This window comes from Trachemys scripta, chromosome 1 (assembly GCF_013100865.1).
Source record: "Trachemys scripta elegans isolate TJP31775 chromosome 1, CAS_Tse_1.0, whole genome shotgun sequence".
In the NCBI taxonomy this organism is placed as follows: Eukaryota; Metazoa; Chordata; order Testudines; family Emydidae; genus Trachemys; species Trachemys scripta.
Genome location: NC_048298.1, coordinates 292,035,175 through 292,059,237, shown reverse-complemented (window position 1 = coordinate 292,059,237; position 24,063 = coordinate 292,035,175). Strand labels below are relative to the sequence as shown.

General features: G+C 43.7%; 2 protein-coding genes across 5 annotated transcripts in view; both read left to right on the top strand.

Annotated features, from left to right (window-relative positions):
- NEK3 (NIMA related kinase 3) overlaps positions 1 to 10,132 on the top strand; it is a 30,941-nt gene extending 20,809 nt beyond the window's left edge. For all 4 annotated transcript variants that reach the window (XM_034758548.1, XM_034758549.1, XM_034758546.1 and 1 more), the window contains 4 exons: positions 407 to 559; positions 1,872 to 2,006; positions 6,509 to 6,635; positions 9,610 to 10,132. In XM_034758548.1, coding sequence (XP_034614439.1) covers positions 407 to 559; positions 1,872 to 2,006; positions 6,509 to 6,635; positions 9,610 to 9,679 — 485 coding nt within the window. In that variant the 3' untranslated portion in view covers positions 9,680 to 10,132. The remainder of the gene's footprint in view (positions 1 to 406; positions 560 to 1,871; positions 2,007 to 6,508; positions 6,636 to 9,609) is intronic.
- A 778-nt stretch (positions 10,133 to 10,910) lies between these two features.
- NEK5 (NIMA related kinase 5) overlaps positions 10,911 to 24,063 on the top strand; it is a 49,250-nt gene continuing 36,097 nt past the window's right edge. Inside the window, exons 1-7 of the mRNA XM_034758545.1 lie at positions 10,911 to 10,969; positions 11,890 to 12,030; positions 13,703 to 13,799; positions 17,073 to 17,170; positions 19,442 to 19,525; positions 19,636 to 19,706; positions 22,469 to 22,555. Coding sequence (XP_034614436.1) covers positions 11,914 to 12,030; positions 13,703 to 13,799; positions 17,073 to 17,170; positions 19,442 to 19,525; positions 19,636 to 19,706; positions 22,469 to 22,555 — 554 coding nt within the window. The 5' untranslated portion in view covers positions 10,911 to 10,969; positions 11,890 to 11,913. The remainder of the gene's footprint in view (positions 10,970 to 11,889; positions 12,031 to 13,702; positions 13,800 to 17,072; positions 17,171 to 19,441; positions 19,526 to 19,635; positions 19,707 to 22,468; positions 22,556 to 24,063) is intronic.

The following is a 24,063-nucleotide window of genomic DNA, read 5'->3' as shown; positions in this document are numbered from 1 at the left end:
ATTCTAAGGCTTATGCGTTCTCTTATTTATAATGATGCTGATCTGCTGTACATACAGCTAAATCTTTAACTTAAAAACATGGAGTACACAACACTGTAATTACAGAAAAAGGTGCCAGTACACTTGCATGCAAACTTTTTGAGATACAGTGATTATTATTGTATATTTCAGATTCAAGTCTTGCCCACCATGTTAGAAAAGCAGGTTGTTTGAAAACAATTGATGTAATAAAAATAAACCAACACATGGGACCAATTTGGAGTTGCACCCACTTCCATTAAGTCCAATTTTTTATCCATAGTGCCCAATCTCAGTGTTGCTAGAGTACTTTATTGCTCATTATAGTATTTTGTTTGAGCATAGAAATGTGTTAGAAGCTAGTAATCAACTTTCTTTTTCATGCCAGTTTCATCAGAAAACTGTGAAGTCCCCCCAAAGAATGCAAATTTGCCAAGTCCCCACAGAAGACATTGGGAAAGGGGAGTGTCCAATACAGTGGTAAATGTCCTGGAAAATGCATCCTTACTTTCTTCCAGTTTTACAGCTGAGGAGGATGAAAGTAAGATCAGGCTAAATGTATTTACAGTTGACTTTTATTTGTTTTTCATACAAGAAATGTGCAGACTTCTTAATGGTGTTGTAAAAAAAATGATTTTTTAGAAAATGACAGCACTATGCAAGGAATATCTAATAATTACAAAAACCACCATACCAATAAGGGTTTGAAGTAGTAAACAATGCAGAAGAGAATAGGTGTCTGATTTTTAAGGTGTGATTTTGAAATTCTGAAATAGATGCCAGCAGTGTTGGAAAGAGCCACAAGTGGTTAAAGCAGTGTTGACAGCAAAATGGTCATCATCTCTGTTTGACCAAGAGATTGTGCCTTTACCACCGTTATGTCCCTGTTACAAGAGGCTAAATCACTTTAACATGCTCTACATTGAGCTAACCTTGAGAGCTACTTATAAGATTCAGCTGATGCAGAATTCAGCTTCCCATCTTTTGAGTAGAGCAGGCTGGTGGGAGCATATCACATTGTGCTTCACCTTCTGTGCTGTTTCAACTAAGGTGCTGGTAATTCAAGTGCTGATTACTATTGACAAAGGCTTAAATGGCCTAGGCTCTAATTACTGTATCTCAGAGACTCTCTTTTTCTATGTCCTGCTGTGATAACAACTCTCAATAGGAACACTTTAGCACAGATCCTTTACTGAAAAATGTGCAGATATTACCTTGTACAGTGCACCCACATACTGCAGTAATGGATGCCTTGTTCATGCTTATAGGACTATAATAATTATTATGAGATAAATGTATATTATAAATACATGTGAAAACTAGCATTAGTATTTGATTACAAAATCAAAATATTAATGGTCAGAAAATTCCAAAAGTTGGGGGAACAGATGATACACCAGGCCATGGAATGGAAACTAAACATGTTTGGACTTGTATTTCCGTTGATTTCTGCTGTAGGAGTGAGTTTTTCTTCTGCAGAACTGGCCCCCTGGGCTCCATCCTATGAGATTCATAAAGGCACATGATATCCAGGCAGAGGTGCTATGCCTCTACACTTGGTCCTGGCTTCTGCTGGCTTCCTGACAGAATCCAGAGTCTCTTGCTGCCTTCAGTACTCTCATTCTGCTCTAGTGCTGACACAATCAGCATCAGTTCACCAACTAAATAAGTGTCTATGTGTTTGGGGAGCTGGGCAATAATGCTACAAGCTCAAACCTCCAGACCACAGCTCTCTGTTATTTCTCTAGTAGATATCTCTATAGTTCATTTTATTAATGGTTTCTTATGTAGATAGTATATTTCAGGGTATGATTTGCTAATGGTCAATGATTTGCTAATGATGTTTTTACTAGGTGGCTGTGTTATAAAATACAGTGAAGATAAACCACGTAAGCAGTGGATCAAAGAAACTCCTCACACCTTGATGAATATTCTCAAGAATGCTGATATCAGCTTAGCATTTAAAACCTACACAATCTATAAACCAGGTAAATCCTGAGTCTACAGGCAAACTGACATTTTGAAAATCAGATCCATTGTGATCAAAGTTTTTCTGGAAGGCAGGATGCCGAAAGAGTAAGGTATAAAAAAATTTCTTCTAGCAGATTTGCTGCTTCTTTAGGACAAGTGGCAGAGCTTTGGGAAGCCATGGCCCCAGGGTATATCTACACTACAAGCACTACAGTGCTGCACCTATGCTGCTGTAGTGTAGACATTTGCTGCTACAACAACAGAAGGGGTATTTCTGTTGCTGTAGTAAATCCACAACCTTGAGAGATGGTAGCTAAGTCGACAGAAGAATTCTTCCATTGACCTAGCTGCATCCACAATGGCGGTTAGGCTGACCTAATAATGTCACACAGGGCTTGACATTTTTCACAGCCCTGAGAAATGTAGCTAGATTGATCTAATTTTTAGGTGTAGACCAGGTGCCAGATTAGGGTGACCAGACGTCCCGATTTTATCGGGACTGTCCCGATATTTCCTTGTTTGTCCCGCGTCCCTACCGATGTGCGGTCGGGACACTGGACAAACAAGGAAATGCGCCGGAACCTGGAGCCCGGAAGTGCTCGCACACACACCCCCCCCCCCCCCCCCCCCCCCCTCCTCCCCCGATTGGCTCCCTTCCCGAATCCCCGCCTCTTCCCCAGGCTCACCATTCCTCCTCCCTCCGCAAGCACTGGAGGGAGGCCCGGGAGACGCAGGGGAAGCGCGGGGCCAGGGTGAGTGAGAGTCCGGCCTGGCCCCGAGCAGGCAGGACTCAGTTGGGTGGTAGGGAGAGGATGGGGGCGGCCCGCGGGGCCAGGCGGCAGCTGTTCTCCCTCCCTGGGCAGCGGGACTCGGGAGCAGCCGCTGCTGCAGCTCCCACTGCCGCGGGGGGAGGAAGCTGCCATGGCGCTCGGCGGCTGCGGCTCTGGCGCCCCCGATCCCCCCCGAGGCTGCTGCGGGGACCCAGCAGCGCGCAGGCTGCGCCTAGCCCCTGGCCAGTTGCATCTGGGCTGCTGCCCAGCTGGTGCAATCCCGCGGCGGCCCCGTGGCGGAGGCATCGGCAGCCCAGCACCGTTGGTTCCCCTGTGGGACCCGAGCAGGACGGGGGTGCTGGGGCCTGCTGCCCCCACTCCGGGGCTGCCACGGGATAGTACCAGCTGGGCAGCAGCCCAGACATGACTGGCCAGGGGCTGGGTGCAGCGTGTGCGCTGCTGGGTCCCCGCAGCAGGCCCCGGCTCGGGGGGTTCAGGCCCGGGCGCCAGAGCCGCAGCTGCCGAGCGCCATGGCCGCTTCCTCCCCCCGCAGCAGTGGGAGCTGCAGCACCGCTGCTCCCAAGTCCCGCTGCCCGGGGGGGAGAACAGCCGCCGCCTGGCTCCGCGGGCCTCCCCCCCACCCCCTCCCTACCACCCAACTGAGTCCTGCCTGCTCGGGGCCAGGCCGGACTCTTACTCACCCTGGCCCCGCACTTCCCCTGCGTCTCCCGGGCCTCCCTCCAGCGCTTGTGGAGGAAGGGTGTTTTTTTGTTTTGTTTTGTTTTTTTTTTGCCATGCCCCCCCCAGTGTCAATCCCCCCCGCCCCTCCCCCCCCGCGTCCCGATATTTGACTTGGGTGATCTGGTCACCCTATGCCAGATTCTGATTCTATCCTGCATTCTTTTGCAGACTGCTTTATTAGCTTGTTTAATTACTCATTTAACAAAGAGTGTAACAGCCTGTACTGATGCTGTAGGCATAGGAGAATGTCTTTTTGTGTCCAGTTTATGATTTGACTTCATACTTCCTTTGCTTGTCCACATTTAAAACTGAAGAAAGGGTTAAGGAAAAAGTTACAAATATGATTGAGTTTGGGAAAACCTGCCTTACAGTGAGAGATTTAAGAAGCTCAATTTATTTAGCTTATCAAAGAGAATGTTAAGAGAGGTCTAGAAGTACTACATGGGGAGAAGATTTCTGATAGCAAAGGGTTCTTTAACAAATAAAGGGACAATGAGATCCAGTGGCTGGAAGTTGAAGCTAGATAAAGTCAGACAAAATAAAATATACATTAACAGTGAGAGTAAGTATCATTGGAACAGCTTGCCTCTGGATTTCGTGGATTTTCCATCACTTGAACTCTTTAAATAAAGATTGAATGATTTTCTAATATATGTTATAGCTCAACCAGAAACTCTGAGCTAGATACATGATTTGATGGGTGAAATTTTTGGCCTGTGTTATGTGGAGTGTCAGATTAGAGCAGGGGTTGGCAACTTTCAGAAGTGGTGTGCCGAGTCTTCATTTATTCACTCTGATTTAAGGTTTCGCATGCCAGTAATACATTTTTACGTTTTTAGAAGGCCTCTTTCTATAAGTCTATAACAGTAGTTCCCAAACTTGTTCTGCTGCTTGTGCAGGGAAAGCCCCTGGCAGGCCGGGCCGGTTTGTTTACCTGCCGCATCCGCGGGTTCGGCCGATCGCGGCTCCCATTGGACGTGGTTCGCTGCTCCAGACCAATGGGAGCTTCTAGAAGCGGCGGTCAGTCTGTCCCTCGGCCCACACCGCTTCCAGCAGCTCCCATTGGCCCGGAGCAGCAAACTGCGGCCACTGGGAGCCGTGATCAGCCGAACCCACGGACGTGGCAGGTAAACAAACTGGCCCGGCCTGCCAGGGGCTTTTCCTGCACAAGCGGCGGAACAAGTCTGGGAACCACTGGTCTATGATATATAACTAAACTAGTGTTGTATGTAAAGTAAATAAGGTTTTTAAAATTTTTAAGAAGATTAATTTAAAATTAAATTAAAATGCAGAGCCCCTGGACCGGTGGCCAGGACCAGACAGCGTGAGTGCCACTGAAAATCAGCTTGCGTGCCACAGGTTGCCTACCCCTGGACTAGATGATCATAATGATCTCCTCTCTTCCTAAAATCTAGGAATGTGCTGATGTTGGTTGATTTCTCATATGGTAGCAGTGAGAGCTTGTTAATTTGAGAGAGCTAAATTCAGACAAGCTAATTGGCCTGAGAAACAAAAGAGTTCTTGGATCATGGAGCCTGATTTTGGCAGTATGTGTACTCTCTCTTGGGATGTGTGTAGCCCTACAAATACATAAGATGAAATTCACCCAATAGAAAAAGGTTCTTTGAACATAAGTGGTGGGAAGGCCTTCACATGGGCTACCTGCAGTAAGGTTACTCCTGCGGCCATTCTGTGCCAAAAAAATTCAAAATTCTGCAAATTGTATTTGTCAAAATAACACTAGATAATCATGCTAGTTTCAATTATTTTGGTAATTTATTTCAAAATACCTGTCAGCAAATATGTCTGTAACAATACAGACACACACACATTTTCCCCCAGGAGTAGAGAGTTAAAGAAACCCCTATGACAATCCAATTCCTGTTTCTCTGCCTCCTTCTCTCCCCCCTGGAGCCCAGCTAGGGGGCCAGACACCTACAGCCCCCCCCCCCCATAGCCCAGCTGTGGGGCCCCCCTTCCCCCCCTCCCCCCCCCCCCCCCCCCCCAGAGCCCAGCCATGTCCTCCCCAGCCCAGACACCAGCCCCCCTCCTGCCCCAGAGTCCAGGGATCCAGAGGGAGAAACAGCCTGATGCTTGGTCCCAGGCTTGCACAGAGTTTCCTGAGTGCTACCCTCTCGTTCCCTCAGGGCATGCTGGGAACTCTAGCTGCCAGGAAGCCCCTAGCTCCCTATCCCTCCCCCCAGCAGTGTCTTCTATGTGTGAGCTGGGCTCTGCCAGGTCCAGCGGCCCCTCGTGGTGGCCAGCAGCATTGTAGCCCATTTCTGTGGGGGAAAGGAAATTCTGCGCGCACAACGTTAATTTCTGCAAAATTCTGCATTGCGCAGTGGCACAGAATTCCCCCAGGAGTAAGGTAGGGTGAATATTACCAATAGCTATGTCTTCACTGCGGGATTAACTCGAATTATCTACATCCAAGTTAACTCCTCTTGAGTTAGCCTAGCTCAAGTCAAAGCAACCATGCTGCAAAACAACGCTTAAGTCTTGTCTACACTGTCAATCACAGTGCTGAAATTTTCTTCGCTCAGGGGTGTGAAAAAACAGCGCTTTAACATTGTCTGTGTAGACATACCCTTCGCTGCACAGAATGATTGGTTTGTTGCATAGAGTGATTGTATTAGCAACACAGAGCAATTGTGTTAGCAGCTGAAGAATTGTGCTAACTTGAGCTGTAGCCAAAAGGCTTGTCAGCTCAAATAAAAATACTACCACACTCAAATTAAGGGGTTTTGTGTGTGAATGGAACTCGAGTTATAGGCAACGCTCAAGTTATAACTTGTGGTAACTGCAGTGAAGACAGATGTTATGATTTATGGAGTTAACAAAGGGGGCGGTAGAAAGAATTTAGAAGCAATATTCAAAACTTGGGGGACTGGTGAGGCATTGGGAGGTGTAAATTTTGTTGACATTTGATTTTGGTTTTGAAACACTTTTAGCTTTCTTTTTCACACTAAATTATTGTGGGTCCCCTCCCCCCCTTTGTTTCAAAGCCTCTGAAGACTTATTGAGAGGTCCACTTTCTGAGGAAACCAAAGTATCTGATGAAATAGATGGTGAAGGTGAAGCCATTATAATGGATTCTGAGAGGCTTGAACCAAGATCTGATGAAGAAGATACGTATGTTCCAACACATCTTAAAAATTATATTCAGCTCTTATGGTTTTCTTTAGATTTGTTAGAACTATTGCTCAAAAATAATCTTTTCTCTTGAAAACCTGGAATATTTTATCATTTTTCAGCATATAAATTCATGCCTCTTTTATCTGACCACATTTATTGCTATTAAAGTATAAAATTCAAAGTACTTTTTCACTACTATATTTCACATACTTGCCACATTGTGGTGAGCCAAATGGGAATGAGTTGTTCCCACTGTAATAAACTCCTTCCTCATCACTCAGGGCTTGTCTACACTGGCACTTTACAACACTGCACTTTCTCGCTCAGGGGTGTGCCCGCCCTCCCCCTTGAGTGCTGCAAGTTTCAGTGCTGTAAAGTGCACCAGTGCTGGGAGCTATTCCCCTTGTGGGGATGGTTTTTTTATCGTGCTGGGAGAGCTCTCTCCCAGCGCTACGCTGCGACTACACAGCCACAGTAAAGCGCTGCTGCGGACAGTGCTTTAATGGTGCTAGTGAAGACATGCCCAGCTGGCTTCAAGCTGCCTGCCATGCAATCTCTGGTGCAAGTGCAGCCATTTCAGATGTGAAGTGGTGAGGTGTGCGGCAAGTAAGCACACCTGGAGCCTCAGGAACAGTTGTCACGTGGCTGCAGTGTGGTTTAGGATGCCGCATGTCTACTGAATGGCTGCTTATCTCTTGCTGGTCTGTCAGGAGGACTTTTCAGACTCAACACTGCTGACCCCGAGACTATTGAATGGCCTTAGAGTGTGTGATGCCCACCTACACAGTTTGGACACTTTGGACATTTCTGATTTTTTACTTCTACATCTCTATTTTCTCTCCCAAATTATTATTTTATATTTTGAACCTTTTTTTCTCTTTATAGTACCACTTGTGCATTTGCTAATAAGTACCATATTTATACATACCAGTGATGTGAAAATTAAATAAATTACAGATTTCCTGTTGTTCACTATTGACATGAGAATGGCCATACTGGGTCAGACCAGTGGTCCATCTAGCCCAGTATCCTGTCTTCTGACAGTGGCCAATGCCAGATGCTTCACAGGGCAATTATTGAATGATCCATCCCCTGTCGTCCAGTCCCAGCTTCTGGCAGTTAGAGGTTTAGGAACGCTCGGAACATGGAATTGAATCCCTGACCATTGGTGGACCTATCATCCATGAACTTATCTAATTTGTTTTTAACCCAGTTATACTTTTAGCTTTCACCACATCACATGGCAATGAGTTCTGCAGGTTCACTGAGTGTTGTGTGAAGAAGCACTTCATTTTGTTTGTTTTTAAACCTGCTGCCTATTAATTTCATTGGGTGACCCCTAATTCTTGTGGTGTGTGAAGGGCTAAATAACGCTTCCCCATTTACTTTCTCCACACCATTCATTATTTTATAGACCTCTATCATATCTCCCCTTTAGTCATCTCTTTTTTAAGATGAACAGTCCAGACTTTTTAATCTCTTCTCATATAGAAGCTGTTCCATACCCCTAATCACTTTTATAACCCTTCTCTGTACCTTTTCTGATTCTAATGTATCTTGTTTGAAATGGGGTGACCAGAACTGCATGCAGTATTGAAGGTGTGGGCGCACCATGGATTTATATAGTGACACATTATGATATTTTCTGTTTCATTATCTATCCCTTTCGTAATGGTTCTGAATATTTTGTTAGCTTTTTGATCGCCACTACATATTGAGCAGATGTTTTTGGGGAACTATCTACAGTGACTCCAAGATCGCTTTCTTGAGCAATAATAGCTAATTTAGACCCCAGCTTTTTGTATGTATAGCTGGGATTATTTTTCCCAATGTGCATTACTTGCATTTATCAACATTTGAATTTCATCTGCCATTTTGTTGCCCAGTTACCCATTTTAGTTAAATCCTTTTCTCTTCGAAGTTAGCTTTTTTGAGTAATTTTGTATTGGCTACAAATTTTGCCAGCTGACTGTTCACTCCCCTTTCCAGATCATTTATGAGTATGTTAAACACCACAGGTCCCAGTACAGATAATTGGGGGACCCTGCTATTTACCTCTCTCCATTATGAAAATTGACAGTTTATTCCTACCCTTTGTTTCCTGTCTTTTAACCAGTCACTGATCCATGAGAGGACATTCCCTCTTACCCCATGACTGCTTAGGGCTTGTCTACACTTACTGGGTGATCTACTAGGGGTGAGCGATGCATCAGCTGTTGATTTAGCGGGTCTAGTGAAGACCCGCTAAATCGACTGCAGATTGATCTCCCGTTGACTCCTATACTCCACTGGATCGAGAAGAGTAGGGGGAGTCGACGGAGAGCATCTCCTGTCGACATCACATAATGCGGACCCCGCAGTAAGTAGATCTAAGATACGTCGATTTGAGTTATACTATTCATGTAACTCAAATTGCGTAGCTTAGATTGAATTTCTCCTGTAGTTTAGACAAGGCCTTAGTTTGCTTAAGAGCTTTTGTCAAATGTTTTCTGAAAGGCTTAGCACACACTCCTCTTGTTGGCTTCTCCCATTTTTTGGTTTATGTGGCTCTCTGCCTAGCATGCTGGCTTTGCGGATCAAGTTCTAAGCCACTATCTCTCCCCATTCGTTATATAAGAGACTAGGTACCTAACTCAGGCTTTTTGGATCGCAGTGTTGTTCCTGTAATTTTCTAGGTGCCTAAAAGTTAGATGCCATGATGCTCATCATTGCAACACCTTACTCCCATTTGTGGATCTGGGCCCTTGTTTGTGTTTTCTTATGAAAGCTATAATTTGAATGAATTAAAAAAATAATACCTTTCCATTCCCTAATCACAACGGTAAGGAATATACCTTTTGTAATTAGGTTATTTTGACTGTAATTCAACGTGATATATGGGATAATTGTGGAAGAAGGAAAAATAGGAGTCAAGATTTTTATGACTGTATTATTTTAGCTTTGAGAATTTATTCTTTTAATCTGTTTTTAGGGACTTTGAAGAGGAAGATGATCCTGATTGGGTATCTGAATTGAAGATGATGGCCAAATACAGTGACTGAATGGATAATGTAACAATTATATGTACAATATATAAATTACAGTTGTTAAATGTATCTAATCCAAGTTTGGATTTTAATTTTGTAATGCTAAATCAACAGTTTTCAAGTTGATTAGTTCTGAATGTGTAAGTTTCAAACACATCAGAATGGAGAAAAAATATACATGATAAAAATTAAAACCGCAATCCAATGAACAAATCTGAGTATTGAATATATGCTTGTTCTGTAAAAATGCCCAGGAGAGCAACAGTTTAAATTGATCACAGTGTGGCAAGTGAGGAATGGTAGCACTAAAAGAATAATATGTAAGGTGTTTCTTTTTGATTAAAAATACAGATGTTTTATAGTAGGAATAACTGATCTTGCCTGAATGTAGCTTTAGGGACTATAATAACTTTTAATAAAGGCCTATGGCTCTCTCCAGCCAGTTTGCAATCCTTTGAAAATGCCCTAGACTTGATAGTTTTTGTTTATTCATTTTAATAACAGAGAAGATTTTTACAGAAAACCTTGAATATGGGGGTGAGTTAGGTTTATGCGCAGAGAGGACATGGGTATATGTGTGTGTGGTGAGGGGAAGGGAACACTGGTCTCTTTTGTGAGGTGCAGGTGGAACACTGACCTCCGTCAATTGAAATGAGGATTCTAGTCTTGGGGCAGGAACACTGGGCAATGGGGGAGATATAGTGAAGAAGACACGGGTCTCTGGGTGTGTAGTGAGGACTCTGGGTGATGAGGGGGGGTGCAGTCAGGATACTGGGGAGTGGGGTACAGTGGGTGATAGGGGATGCAGTGGGGACACTGGGTGATGGGGTATAGTGACGATACTGGGTGATGGGGTGTATTGGGCAATGGGGATGCAGTGAGGACAGTGATGGGGTACACTGGGTGATGGGGTATAGTGATGACACTGGGTGAGAGGGTGCATGTGAGGACACGGTGATAGGGAACACTGGGTGATGAGGGTGCAGTGATGATACGGGGTGATGGGGTGTATTGGGCGATGGGGATGCAGTGAGGACAGTGATGGGGTACACTGGGTGATGGGGTATAGTGATGACACTGGGTGAGAGGGTGCATGTGAGGACACGGTGATAGGGAACACTGGGTGAGAGGGTGCAGTGAGGGCCCCTGGCTGAGGGGGCCGCGCTGGGGGATCCCGGGAGGGGTCAGGGCACTATATTGTCCAGGCTCCTCCCCCCTCGGGGAGCCCGGGCTCCTCCTCCTTCCCACCCCCACCCCGTGCTCTGCTCTCACTGCTGCGGGACCCGGGCCGGCTCCGGCACACAGGTACCGCGCACCCCGGTCTTGACCCGCCGGGGCCAGGCGGCGCCGCGCGGGGGGCTGAACGAGGGGCTGAGCTGAGCGGCGGGTCTGGCGCGTCCCGGCTCCATGGCAACGGAGCGCGCGGGGAGGGGAGGCCCGGCAGGGCAGGGCAGGGCGAGGACTCAGGGATAACTCCGTGGCCCCCGCAGCACCAGGGGTGGGGGCAACGGAGGCAGAGCGCCCCCCCCCCCCAACTGCACCAGGAGGCTGTAAATAGCCACAAACAGGGAGAGTTTGTGTAGGGGTGGCTGCAAACCAAGGCTGCCCCAGCCCCGCCTCCTGCCTGCAGCTGCCTGGGGCCTGATCACAGGCGCCTACGGTCGGACCCAGCCTTTCCCGAAGTGCGGGTCCCCCCCGCATCCCAGAGCCCAGCTTGCGTCTGAGTCTCTAGCTGGTTGCTAGAAGACCCCGCAAACGCAGTCCTGGCTGTGAGAGGGGCAGCCAGCGCTGCCTGAGTTTGCCTGGTAGCTACAGTGTGAACGTCCCCATTCATTTCAATGGGTGCTAACCCAGATGCCAGTGACAATACTTGGTGTTAATGCTTTTAACTATTTCACTGAGCCTCAAAGCTTATAAGAAAAGAGAAGTCATGTCACAGAATTAGTGTCAGCACATTTTGAGTAGATGTCTAACACCACCTGGCGCTGAAGGGAGTTGTAACTGTTTTTATTTTCCAGAAGGTGTGGGGGACTCAGCATTCTTACATTTGGAAAAGTTGGTTTAATTAAATACACTGCACACCAGTTGTTTCCAGTTGGTGACAACAATTGTGATTAAAATCTTCAAATTTGCGACTTCACCAACGTGTGAAATCCCTTGGAATATTTTCAGAACACTGATTACCTGTAAAACCCTCATATTTGGGACTTTTTTTTGTATTTTAGACACTGCTTTAAGACAAAGACATCATGGATAAATATGAAATTATTAAAATGATTGGGGAAGGAGCCTTTGGCAAAGTATTCTTAGCAAAAGGAAAGGTAGATAACCACCAATCTGTTATCAAAGAGATCAATTTAACAAAGGTAAAAACAACAAAAGCAACCCTTGATGTTTTTTATTTAGTTGGTTATAGTGCTATGTGTTACTACAATGTAAACTTAGGAGTTTTTTATTTCCTTTACAATTATATGTTGACTATATAAGATTAAAATTTCTAAAAGACTGTGTTCAGTTTCTCTATTAATTTAGTGATTTGCAAGCATGATTACATGTACAAATTTAATATAACAAAAACATGCCCACTATATTTCCTGTTAGTTCAGACTTATCTATGTGTAGAGTATGATAGCAGGTATAGAAATTATGGGCATATCCCTGCCAAACATTTACCACTGAGTATAATGGTTACTAATTGTGAGTATTCCCGTTTTCTCCACCAACATTTGTTTAAATTTTATTTACTTCTTGTGTTTCAATTTCTCACAAGATAACTATGAATTAAACTTTATTAATACAACATGTTTTAGTCTTCAGGCCATTTCAATTAATTAATTTCTAAACTTCATTATAATTTAAAAATATGACTGAGTAAAATATGATAGAACATATAATTAAAATGAAGCTACTGCTCTCAAAATAACTGAACAAAGTACATTTTGTGATGTATTACTCTGCTTCTTCACTGTTCACTTATTTTCAAAATTAAGTAATTCACATTGAGGGGAGAGGAGCAGTCCTCTTAGTGACTAAAGTGAATTAGTGTGTGTGCGATGTATTAGGCAGCTGCAATAGAAGAATACATTTTTATAGTCTAGGTCTGAGAATCTTTATACAACGTTCATACTCAATACCAGAGACTTTACAACCTAAAAATTACCTGGATACAAAAACTGTACAAATTCTCTCTAACCTGTAGTCACCAGCAATACAATAATCAACATTTGCCAGGTATACAAGACTTCAGATTTTGGCGGTACACAGCTTTAAGATCAATAATTTAAAAAAATTGCCAAGCCTGAGCATTCAAAAATCATGAGTCATGTTCAAAAATTACAAGACTTTAAAAAAAAAACAATAGATTTTTGGTTCTTTTTATTTGTCTTTTGGTTTCTCACCCTCCTGTGTACACATTGGTTACATTTTCAACTTTTAAATGAAAGATGAGATTCTCAAGAAATCACTAGACTTCAGGATCTGGTGCTTTAAGAAGAACACCATGGGTGAAATCTTATCGCCACTGAAGTCAATGGGAGTTTTTGCCATTGACTTCAGTGGTGCTAGGCTTTCACCCAAAATATTGGAAAAGTGGATAACTCTTAAGAGGAGTATTTTTCAATATTTGTCCTTTGTATTTTGTTCCTATGAACTTACCCATACCAAGAATGTAAGTCACATGGGTCCTGCTCCTGCTAACACACAAGCATGGGCCTAACTTTACTTATGTGAGAAAAGTCCCTTTGACTAATTAGGACTACTCACATGAGTAAATTTACACACCTGCTTAAGTGTTTTCAGAATCAGAGTCTAAAAATGTCAAAGTGTCAATATATTTTCAAATATCAGATCTTGTATTTTTCACTGTATATGCATATTTTTTTAATGGTGAATAAAATCCTTTAACTCTTGCAACATTTAGATCCACTACCACTTATCTAATGTAATCTCCTATGACTGTTTTGATATGAGCTTTATGTAGAAAAAAGTTTTACTAGAAAATTGGCATTTTACAGTGCTTTTTTTTTAAACTCACTTTAGATGCCTGTGAAAGAAAAAGAAGCATCTCAGAAAGAAGTAATTCTTCTGGCTAAGATGAAGCATCCAAATATAGTAACATTCTACAGTTCTCTTCAAGGTTTTAGTTTAACTTTATTTTATTTGTGATTTTATGTGTGATTAAAATACTTTACTCACCTAGGAACCTGAAAAAATGTAGCTTAAGTGTTTCGTACACATAAATGACTTCTGGAATTGGACCAAGTTATTAGGTATTACTTCTGTAGCACTTGAAGTATGCCTTATTGAACTATTTACAGCCAGGAGTAATGCTTGGGAAAGGATGTACTATGCAACTTTTCCCCCCATTTTTGTTTTCTATGTGTGTGTGTGTGTTTCCCTTTTTAATATTTTAAGCCTTGCCTGTTTGTCTTTCTTATTGTTATGGGGTACCACGTTCAACGCTAGGGTACCCCCCTCTTGGCTGTTTAGGGGATTAGCTTCTTCCAGGTAAGACACCCCTTTCCTTGCAGCATGGCCCCTCTCTCTCTGCGACCCAGGGTATTCCTTCTTTTTGACTCAGCCCTCTGGCCAGGTCACTATAGCCCTCTCCTCCCAGGGTATCAAAGTCCCATTGGACGACTGTCCCAGACAGTCTTCGGCTATGTCTACACTACCGCAGTAAGTTGACCTACACTACGCAACTCCAGTTATTCACATAGCTGGAGTCGACATAAGTTAGGTTGAGTTACCGTGGGGTCTACACTGCTGGGGCAGATGGGAGAAAATCTCCCATCGACTTACCTTACTCTTCTTGTCGGGGGTAGAGTACAGGGGGTCAACTGAAGAACGATCTGCAGTTGTTTTGGCGAGTCTTTACTAGACCCACTAAATTGACTGCCGGTGGATCGATCTCAGAGCGTTGATCACTGCCGTAGTGTAGACATGCCCTTCGTCTCCACTGCCTAGTATACGCCACTTCCTCGTTGGCTGGTAGGTGAACCCGGGCTTACCCTCTGCACCTGGTTCAAGCCCAGGGACCCTCTAATCAGCAGCCAAGCTCTGCTGCTACAGTAGAAACTCAGAGTTATGAATTGATCGGTCAACCACACACTTTATTTGGAACCGGAAGGACACAATCTGGCAGCAGCAGAGACCTGAAGAAAACCAAACAACCCAGTACTGAATTAAACATAAACTACTAAAAAAAAAATAAAGGGAAGGTTTTAAAAAAAAGAGATTTGACAAGGTAAGGAAACTGTTTCTGTGCTTGTTTCATTTAAATTATGATGGCTAAAAACAGCATTTTTCTTCTGCATAGTAAAGTTTTGAAGCTGTATTAAGTCAATGTTCAGTGTAAACCTTTGAAAGAACCACCATAATGTTTCGTTCAGAGTTACAAACATTTCACAGTTACAAACAACCTCCATTCCTGAGGTGTTCGTAACTCTGAGGTTCTACTCTATTTCCCTGAGTCTTTTCCTTCTGCCACCAGCTTGCTGGCTTTATATTATCCCTGTCTGTACCTTCTTAGCCTTGCTCCACCATCATTAAGGGGTTACTTAGGCCATCTAATTCCCTTCAGATGTGGCCTTTCCAGTTAATTGGCCCTTTCTCAGCCTTACCATCCCCTTCTAGCCTAGTATGGGGTGAACATCCCATGGCACTTATGGTTTAGTTTTTATCTGTCTCTATGGGCCTCTCAGATTTTTTTTTTTTTAAACCCTTGCTTATTTACCTCTCTTTTGTGTTTTGTTTTCTTTTTAACTTGTGTTTGTTCTACCGTGCTGTCTAAAAGACCAAGCATTGTCATTTCTGCATTCAATACATATGATGATGGGAGGTGGTCTTGATATTCGTTATGATGGTTGAACTTTGCAGACGACATCTCGGGGGAGGGGGGGGGTGGTAAAGGTAGGGGGAATTGCTACATAGTTTCCCAAATACAGGTGCACCTATGTGGGATTGGTCCTGGAGTACTGTGGCCAAATTGATAACTAAGATTGTTTGAGATATTTCCTTTTCTCATTAAATTTGTGGTTTATATATGGAGCTTTGCCACAAAGAAATAGGCTGTGGCAGTGAACTGAGTAGATATTCATTAAGTCATAGGATAAACACAGGTACATATTTGGAAAAAAACCCACAAGTTTGTTATGGTAATTATGAAAAGAAATTCATACCTAAAGTGCCAAGATGATAATGCTAGTCTTTTATAATTAATTGACAAGGTCACAGAGGATTTGTGTCCAAATAATTATGCCAGGCACAGGCCCAAAGAGAATAACCGAACAAAAGGAAAACTTTGGCTGGTGGGACTTTACCATCTTAAATTCCCTATTTTGTGGATTGCTGATATCCTGATGAGTTAGTGATGTCTGCAGTGATGTTCATGAAGTCTGTGGTCTGTTGAGGAAGGAGCTGTAGGCCTACATTACAACACCCAACAGTTTTTAGTGCAGCCTGCAGCTTATGTTTCAACTCTAACTTGTAGTTGAATTTTTGAAAGCTTGGAGATTTTCTTTTGTTGCATATTACAACAAACTATGGCCAACGTACATATTTGATAAAGGGGCACATGTATTCTTGAGTTCAGCCAGCAAATCTGTTTCACATGCTCTCAACCACCAACTTGCATTTTGGCTTCTCAGAACTATTTTTAGTGATTGCTCTGTCTACTGCACTATTAACATATCCCCTCAGGAATAAACATGGGTTAGCAAAATGCCAAAGGGGGAAGCAGAATCCCTCTAAAGAGGATGTTTTGGGCTATGGCAACCTAGGCCCAAAGACGGAGCAGCTTGTTTCTCAAGGACACATCCCTCCTCTTGGGGAAGCTCTGCTAAGAAACTGAAAGAATATGTGACCCATGGAATAGTTCTCACACATAAGAAACTAAATAGTGTGCAAAAGCTTTTGGATAACATTGAATAGCATATGAAGTCTGTTGCTGGATCCACACAAAACTTGGAAGCCAGCATAACCTTCATTTATGGGCTCTAGGCTATTGCACATGCTATGATGGGGGGAAATTGGTTGAATATATATTGGCCACAATTACTGGTGGAAATAAATTCACTTTGTCACAATGAGGGGTGAGTAGGAATGAACATTTGAGGATATGGGAATCATCCTGAGCATGGATTGAGCTGTAAAGCTCTACTTTAGCAAATCTCCATCTCTTTTATGTCTTGTTTGCTTGTAATCAGTTTTTCCCTGTTGGTCACCAAAAGCATCCATCTTACCAGAAATCTTTAGGGGGGGGGGGGGGGGAAAGTAGAGATAGAGGATCAAAAGCTAAAAAAACAAACAAACCCAAAACCCAAACACAACAGCTGTAACCAAAACAATTAATTGCTGTATCCCCTAATATCAGTGAAGTAGGTAGAAAAACCTCCATCTTTTCTTGCAGAAAAGAATAAACTATACATTTTGATGGAATATTGTGATGGAGGTGATCTAATGAGACGGATCAATATGCAACATGGAGTGCTGTTTGATGAGGACCAGGTAAAGGGCTTATTTTTGGAGTAAAGGATTTATATCCTAATATGCATGTTTAGGACTATCCAATACATGACGCAGTTTCTGGTCTTTATCGTTACAGTCACAAGAGACATGTAGCTAAGCCCTTCTGCTTTTTGTGAGAATTTAGTGATTTTTCAGTTAAGAGCTAGAGAAAAGATCTCTCCTTAGAAATGACATTTGAAATGGAAGGTAAGGAGTAATGTAGATCAAGGCTGTGTCTTGTAGACACAACAATGTTACCTAGATGGGGTGAAATACTGGCCCTATTGAAGTCAATGGCAAAACTCCCACTGATTGAAGTGGGGTCAGGATTTCACCCATGATATTCAGTAACAGGTTTCAGAATTGTTAAACCAGCCTTCTGACTCATTCCAGTATATATTAGCTCAGAAATATGTGTATATATATTTAGTGGATGGGATGGAATCACGACTGTTTCCCATCCTTCACTTTACTCCTCTCATTCTCATTCATGCTACTTTTTGACCTCCCTTCAACAAACTGAAGCATACTTTTCTATTATGCATTGCACTTCAGAGTACAGAACTCAGGGCTAGTTTTTCAGACATTGATTTCCATTTTGCAGGTGCAAGCAAGAATTTAGATATCTAGCGACCTAAATTGCTAGGGAAAATAACTGGTTGTAAAACTGCACATGCCTAAAAAGAAACCCAGATAAGGTTGGCCTTAAAATGGTGACTCTTGGTCTACTCTTAATCTAACATTTAAATAGAAAAAGAAATCTCTTCACTTTTCTTTTTTCCATTTAAGTGGTAGAGAAAGAGGGAGTCAATGGTGCGACAATCAGTTGGGAGTTAATTGAGGACTGTCTGGCTCATTCAGTTATTGGAAGCAGATGGAACACGAGAGAGAATGAAATTTATATAAGAGGACAAAATCACAAATAAGAAAAATACAAAATAGGGAACCAACAATAAAAAAGAATGCTGACAACAAGAGAGAATAACAAAATACAGAGCCAAACTAACAGGAAATGTGACATCAGAAGACAGACAAAGGAAGAGCAGACAAAAAAGGGGCGGGGCAGACAAAAACCAAAAAATCCCCAAACTAAAGAAGCAAAGCAAGCTAACCAATTATGTTTAGTCTCCATAATATGCTTATATATTTTCAAATGTATGTATGAATTTAGTGCTCATGAAAGGCTCCAAATCAAGGAATCACAACTTAGCACAGCTAAGCAGGTGCTTAAGTGCTTCCTGAATAATGTTGATTTCCTGAATGAAATCATGAAGTCAATGGGCTATATGCATGTGTTTCAGGGCTGCCCAGAGTGGGTGGGTGGGTGGGCAAGTGAGGCAATTTGCCCCAGGCCCTGGGCCCCACAGGGGACCCCACGAGAATATAGTATTCTATAGTATTACAACTTTTTTTTTATGGAAGGGGCCCCTGAAATTGCTTTTCTCCAGCCCCCCTGAATCCTCTGGGTGGCCCTGATGTGTTGTAAAGTTAAGCATGTGTTTAAGTGCTTTCCTGAATAGGGATAGACTTAAGTATATGTCTAACTGCTTCCCAAAGGTCTTGATCCAGGAAAGTACTTAACCATGTGTTTAATATTCTTGGCCTTTTGGCTGAGGGGTGAAAACATTATTTAAGTATGAAATTAAGTGCTTTTCTGGATCAGGATCAATGTAAGGATATAATAGCTGTGGCTTACGACAGGGATAGTGTGAGAAGTTGCTATGCAAGCTTCCTTATACAACTCTGCCATTTACCCACATTTCTAACCGACAATCTGTATTTTTCTGTTCCTGAGCCTTTCTTGACAAGGGATCATAAATGTCATCAAAATTGTATGGTGGTTTAATGGTTTCCAACACTGAGGATTAGGATGAGACTATATAACTCCTTTTCAAATGTGATCTGCACTAAGATTTGAACTCTCGCCTTCCTAAGTAAAAGGCTGCCTTGGGCTTGAGTCCACATTCCTTACTCAGGCAGAACTCCCACTGCAGTTACTGGAAGGTTTGTTGGAATAAGGACTGTAGGATCATGTATTTGTCAGCATATTATTTTCTGATAATATTTAAAATTGGAAAATTGATTAAATGAGTCCAGTCACTCAAGTTGATATTAACAGCTCTGTTTATTTTCCCCTCTTTTTTGTGTATATGCAGTGTGTATTTTAGGTTTTGCTTTTGTTTTTGTTTTATGTTTTTCAGTAAGACATTCCATCGGAAATCACAGCAGTGCAGATTTACAGAGTCTTGTACCTTTTGTTTTTCATTATAGATTCTGGCTTGGTTTGTGCAGATTTCCTTAGGACTGAAGCATATTCATGACAGGAAGATTTTACACAGAGACATAAAAGCACAGGTAGTAAACTTGGGAGTTACAGTTCTTGATTTTACCCAGTCACAAAAATGCATACATAGGAAATTCTTCCATGTTTCATCAACGCATACCAGTTTCTTCTTTATTTGCAGAACATTTTCCTTAGCAATAATGGAATGGTAGCAAAGCTTGGGGACTTTGGCATAGCAAGAATGTTGAACAAGTAAGCATCTTTTTTATACAATCTGTGTCCTGTACCTAATGCCAGCCCTGAAAAATGGCACTGTTCCTAAAGATCAGGTGCAGATTGAAAGTGAGTTGTGTCTAATGCGGTACAGGGGACTAAGGGTCTGATACTGCCCTGTGGAAATCAATGAGAATTTTTGCCATAGACTTCAATGGGAGCAGGAAGAGGCCCTAAGACTGCACAGAATGTATCCAGAATGATACATATTTTTTTTTCTTTAAGAGGTGTTTATAAGAAGGTAAACCTAAAAGGGCATATGGGCTGTAAGGTGGAAGGATGGTCCAGTGGCTAAGGCACTAGTTTACAACTCAGGAGATCTGGGTTCAAGTCACTGTTCCACTGCAGACTTCCTTTGTGACCGTGGGCAAATTCCTTAGCATCTCTGTGCCTCAGTCCCCCAACTGTAAAATGCAGATAGTAGCACTTCCCTATCTCACAGAGCTGTTGTGAGGATAACTACATTAAAGATTGTGAGGTGCTGAGATACTACAGCAGGGGTGGACAAACTACAGCCCATGGGCCGGATCCAGCCTGCCAGCTGTTTTACTCCGGCCCTTGAGCTCTCGCTGGGGAGCAGGGTCGGGGGCAGCTCCCGGAAGCAGCAGCATGGCCCCACTCCGGTGCTCCGGCCAGGGAGCAGGGTCGGGGGCCGCTCCATGTGGCTCCCAGAAGCAGCGGCATGGCCCCCCTCCGGCTCCTATGTGTAGGAGCAGTTAGGGGGCTCTGCACGCTGCCCCCGCCCCAAGCACTGCCTCCTCAGCTCCCATTGGCTGGGATCCACAGCCAACGGGAGCTGCAGGGGCAGTGCCTGTGGACGGGGCAGCGTGCAGAGCCACCTGGCTGCGCCTCTGCGTAGGAGCCGGAGAAGGGACATACCGCTGCTTACTTGAGGTAAGTGCCACCCGGAGCCTGCACCCATGAGCCTCTCCCCACGCCCCTGCCCCAGCCCTGATCCCCCTCCAAACCCCTTGATCCCAGCCTAGAGGACCCTCCTGCACCCCAAACCCCTCATCCCCAGCCCCACCCCAGAGTCCGCAGCCAGAGCCTGCCCCCCTTCCTGCACCCCTGCCCCAGCCCTGATCCCCCTCCCGCCCTCCGAACCCCTCTGTCCCAGCCCCACTCTCCTGCCCCAGCTTGGAGCCCACCCCTGCACCCTGAACTCCTCATTTCTGGCCCCACCCTGGAGCCCGTGGCCCCAACCAGAGCCCTTATCCCCTCCCACACCCCAACCCCAATTTTGTGAGCATTCATGGCCTGCCATACAATTTCTATTCCCAGATGTGGCCCTGGGGCCAAAAAGTTTGCTCACCCCTGTACTACAGTAACGGGAGCCACATAAATACCTAAAATAGATGGGAGGTGAACCTCATGCTTTGTATCAGTACAGACTTTTTCTACAGTATTTTAATAGTCTTCATGGAATAGAAAAATTACAAGAAAAATATTTACTAGTTCAGTAACACCATTCATCAAACAAGTTTACTATACGAATATGAATGACTTAAGCATCACAACCTCCTGGATGCTCAGAAGCATTCTCATCATCTTTTTTACAAATGGGGAATCAGAGCCACAGAGAGGCTAGGTGCTAAACTTTCAGTGGGAGTTGTGGGTGCTCAGCACTTCTGAAAATGAGGCTGTCAATGTCTCAAGTTTGACAACCAAGAACGAAGGCACCCCAAAATTAGTGTCCACTCTTGAAAATTTAGATGTACGGTGATCTGACCAAGGTTACACAGCAAGTCAGTGACAAAGCAGAAAATAGGACGTGCAACCCCAGGACAGCACTCCCTCCTTTCAGTCCTGGTTTGGGTGGGATGCTCACATCTAGGACAACATTGTTTTGTGGTTTAATGGATATATTGCAAAACCACCTGGTGCATCATAAAATCTTGCTGCACAGTTGACTGCTTTTAAAATATAACTAAAGCTATGATTTTTTTCATGGAGGTCATGGGAGCCAGAGAATCCGTGATGTCCAAAGACCTCTGTGACTTCAGCCCTGGCAGCTAGGAGCTGCAGGGTCCCACCGCCTCCCACAGTGGCAGGGAGCTGTGAGATATGCCCGGCGCCTGAGGCAGCAGGCCCCCATGCTCCAAGCTGCCTTGGCAATGGGGTTACCCTGCAACTCCCGGCCACCACAGGCAGGGGATACCCCACAGCTCCCTGACACCTACTGTGGGGCAGGGGGACCCTGGAGCTCTGAGCCCGCACAGGTGGTGAGGGCCCCAGAGTTCCCAGCCACCCTGCAGCTGCCCAGACACTTCCCATTTTATCATGGATATTTTTAGTAAAAGTCAGAGACAGGTCACGGGCTTCTGTGAATTTTTCTTTATTGCCCGTGACCTGTTCGTGACTTTTACTAAAAATATCCATGACAAAATCGTAGCTTTAGTGATAACCATTTCCCCAGGAATGGTGATTGCAACACTGGTATGGGGTGAGGAGAGAGAGAGAATTCCTGAGCTTTATATTGGAACACAGGCATTCTCCACTATAGAATTACACAACCATTTTAACAGAGAGCTGGAGAGTGTTTTAATTTTGTCCCTGCAGTATCTAAATTAATGTACTAAATTGGCATTCATATACTTTTGAGCAGAAATGATAGCCTCTATGTGCTCTTTTCCTGGTTACATACAAGCCCTTTCCCCCACTTTTAGAATCAACTGTTTATCACAACTGTTTATCACTTTATCACTTATCACTTGTTTCTTTTGTTTTCTATCTTTCATTAGTACTATGGAGCTCGCTCGGACCTGTGTAGGGACACCATACTATCTATCGCCGGAGATCTGTGAGAATCGACCATATAACAATAAAACGTATGTATCTAAATATATGTTTGCTTGGATGCTTTCTCCAACCATATGATGAAACATGCGTGCCTGAAAACAGGAAGTTATTCGCTTTGATAATCTTATGACTTAACATTACAACTGCATTTTTATTTTCATAAACATGTTTGCAACTACTTATATTTTAATCTTCTTACTTACATTTGTAATACCGTCAGGTTGAAAATCAATTCTTTCCTTTGTTTCCTCTTTGTGATTTTATCCCACTGTGTGTCTAATGTGCAGTAGCTGACAGAGATGTGGCTCCTTTTAGTTCTGAATTTGCAAAATGTTAATAGATTGAGTATTGATTGTTAAAAATATTCTTCAAAGAACAGTGCTAGATTGATAGTTCTGGACAGTGAAAGCCCCTGTTTTCAGTAACCCTTATAGAGTTGTCTGCAGAGGAGGCAGATACGCCTGAAACTTGTAGAGACTTGCTGAGAGCCACCAAAACATTAGGTGCTGAGGGTTGAAGAGTCATGGGTTATGGAGGGCTATGTACTCCTATTCTGTGTGGGAAGCTTGACTTCAGACCAGAAGAGCCTTGATTCCAGACAGATACCTCAATTTCAAAGCTCTCAGGGGACTCCTCAGACTGCTCATCTTCCTTGCAGTCTCCTTGGCTGTCAGTCAGCCAGAGATAGCCTACCCCTTCCCTGTGCAGGAACATCCCTGCTTGTGGCATCATACCCCAGTGACAGGGCTGCCATCTATGACAATAAGACGGGAAAGTCTAAGGTATTCAGTTATTACAATGCTGGATGTGATATAGAGAAATATATAGAGTAAAGGGCTCTACCTCTGGGGATAGAGCTGTGTGGCCACAGATCAGCTCTGCAACCGCCTCTGTGTGGATCTCCATTCCCAGATTCACCTAACTCTCCATGGATTCTAAACCTGATCAGCTCAGTCTGTATCCAGTGAAGGGATCTGTCAGGGATCTGTACTACAGCTACAAGTACCACTGAAAATGAAGAGGCAGTTGTTTATATTTATACTGTCAGGCAGGCAAACATGATAGGCAGAAAGAACGACTGCAGTGAATGCTGACCATCTTTATTGCATCTCCAAAGTAATGTTCTTCAAAAACAATTTTACACTACTACACGTGCAAACTGTTGACACTAGCCCATCAGTTCTACTCTTGGTCAGGACACTTGAAGGTAATAAAGTAGTAGTATGATTGTAATTATTATTTATACTGCACCATCATCGTGCATGGTGTATAAATAATTTTTTTTAAGAAAGGCACCCTGTTATGTACTTCAGAAACCAGAAAAATTAATTCTTCTTCGAGCGATTGCTCATGTGCATTCCACAATAGGTGTTCGTGCTCGCCATGTGCACTGGTGCCGAAAGTTTTTCCCTAGCAGTACCTGTAGGGGAGCGCCCCTAGCGACCCCTGGAGTGGCGCCGCCATGGCACGGTATAAGGGGTGCTGTGCGCTCCCCCCACCCTCAGTTCCTTCTTGCCACCAGTGAAGGTAGTCGGAA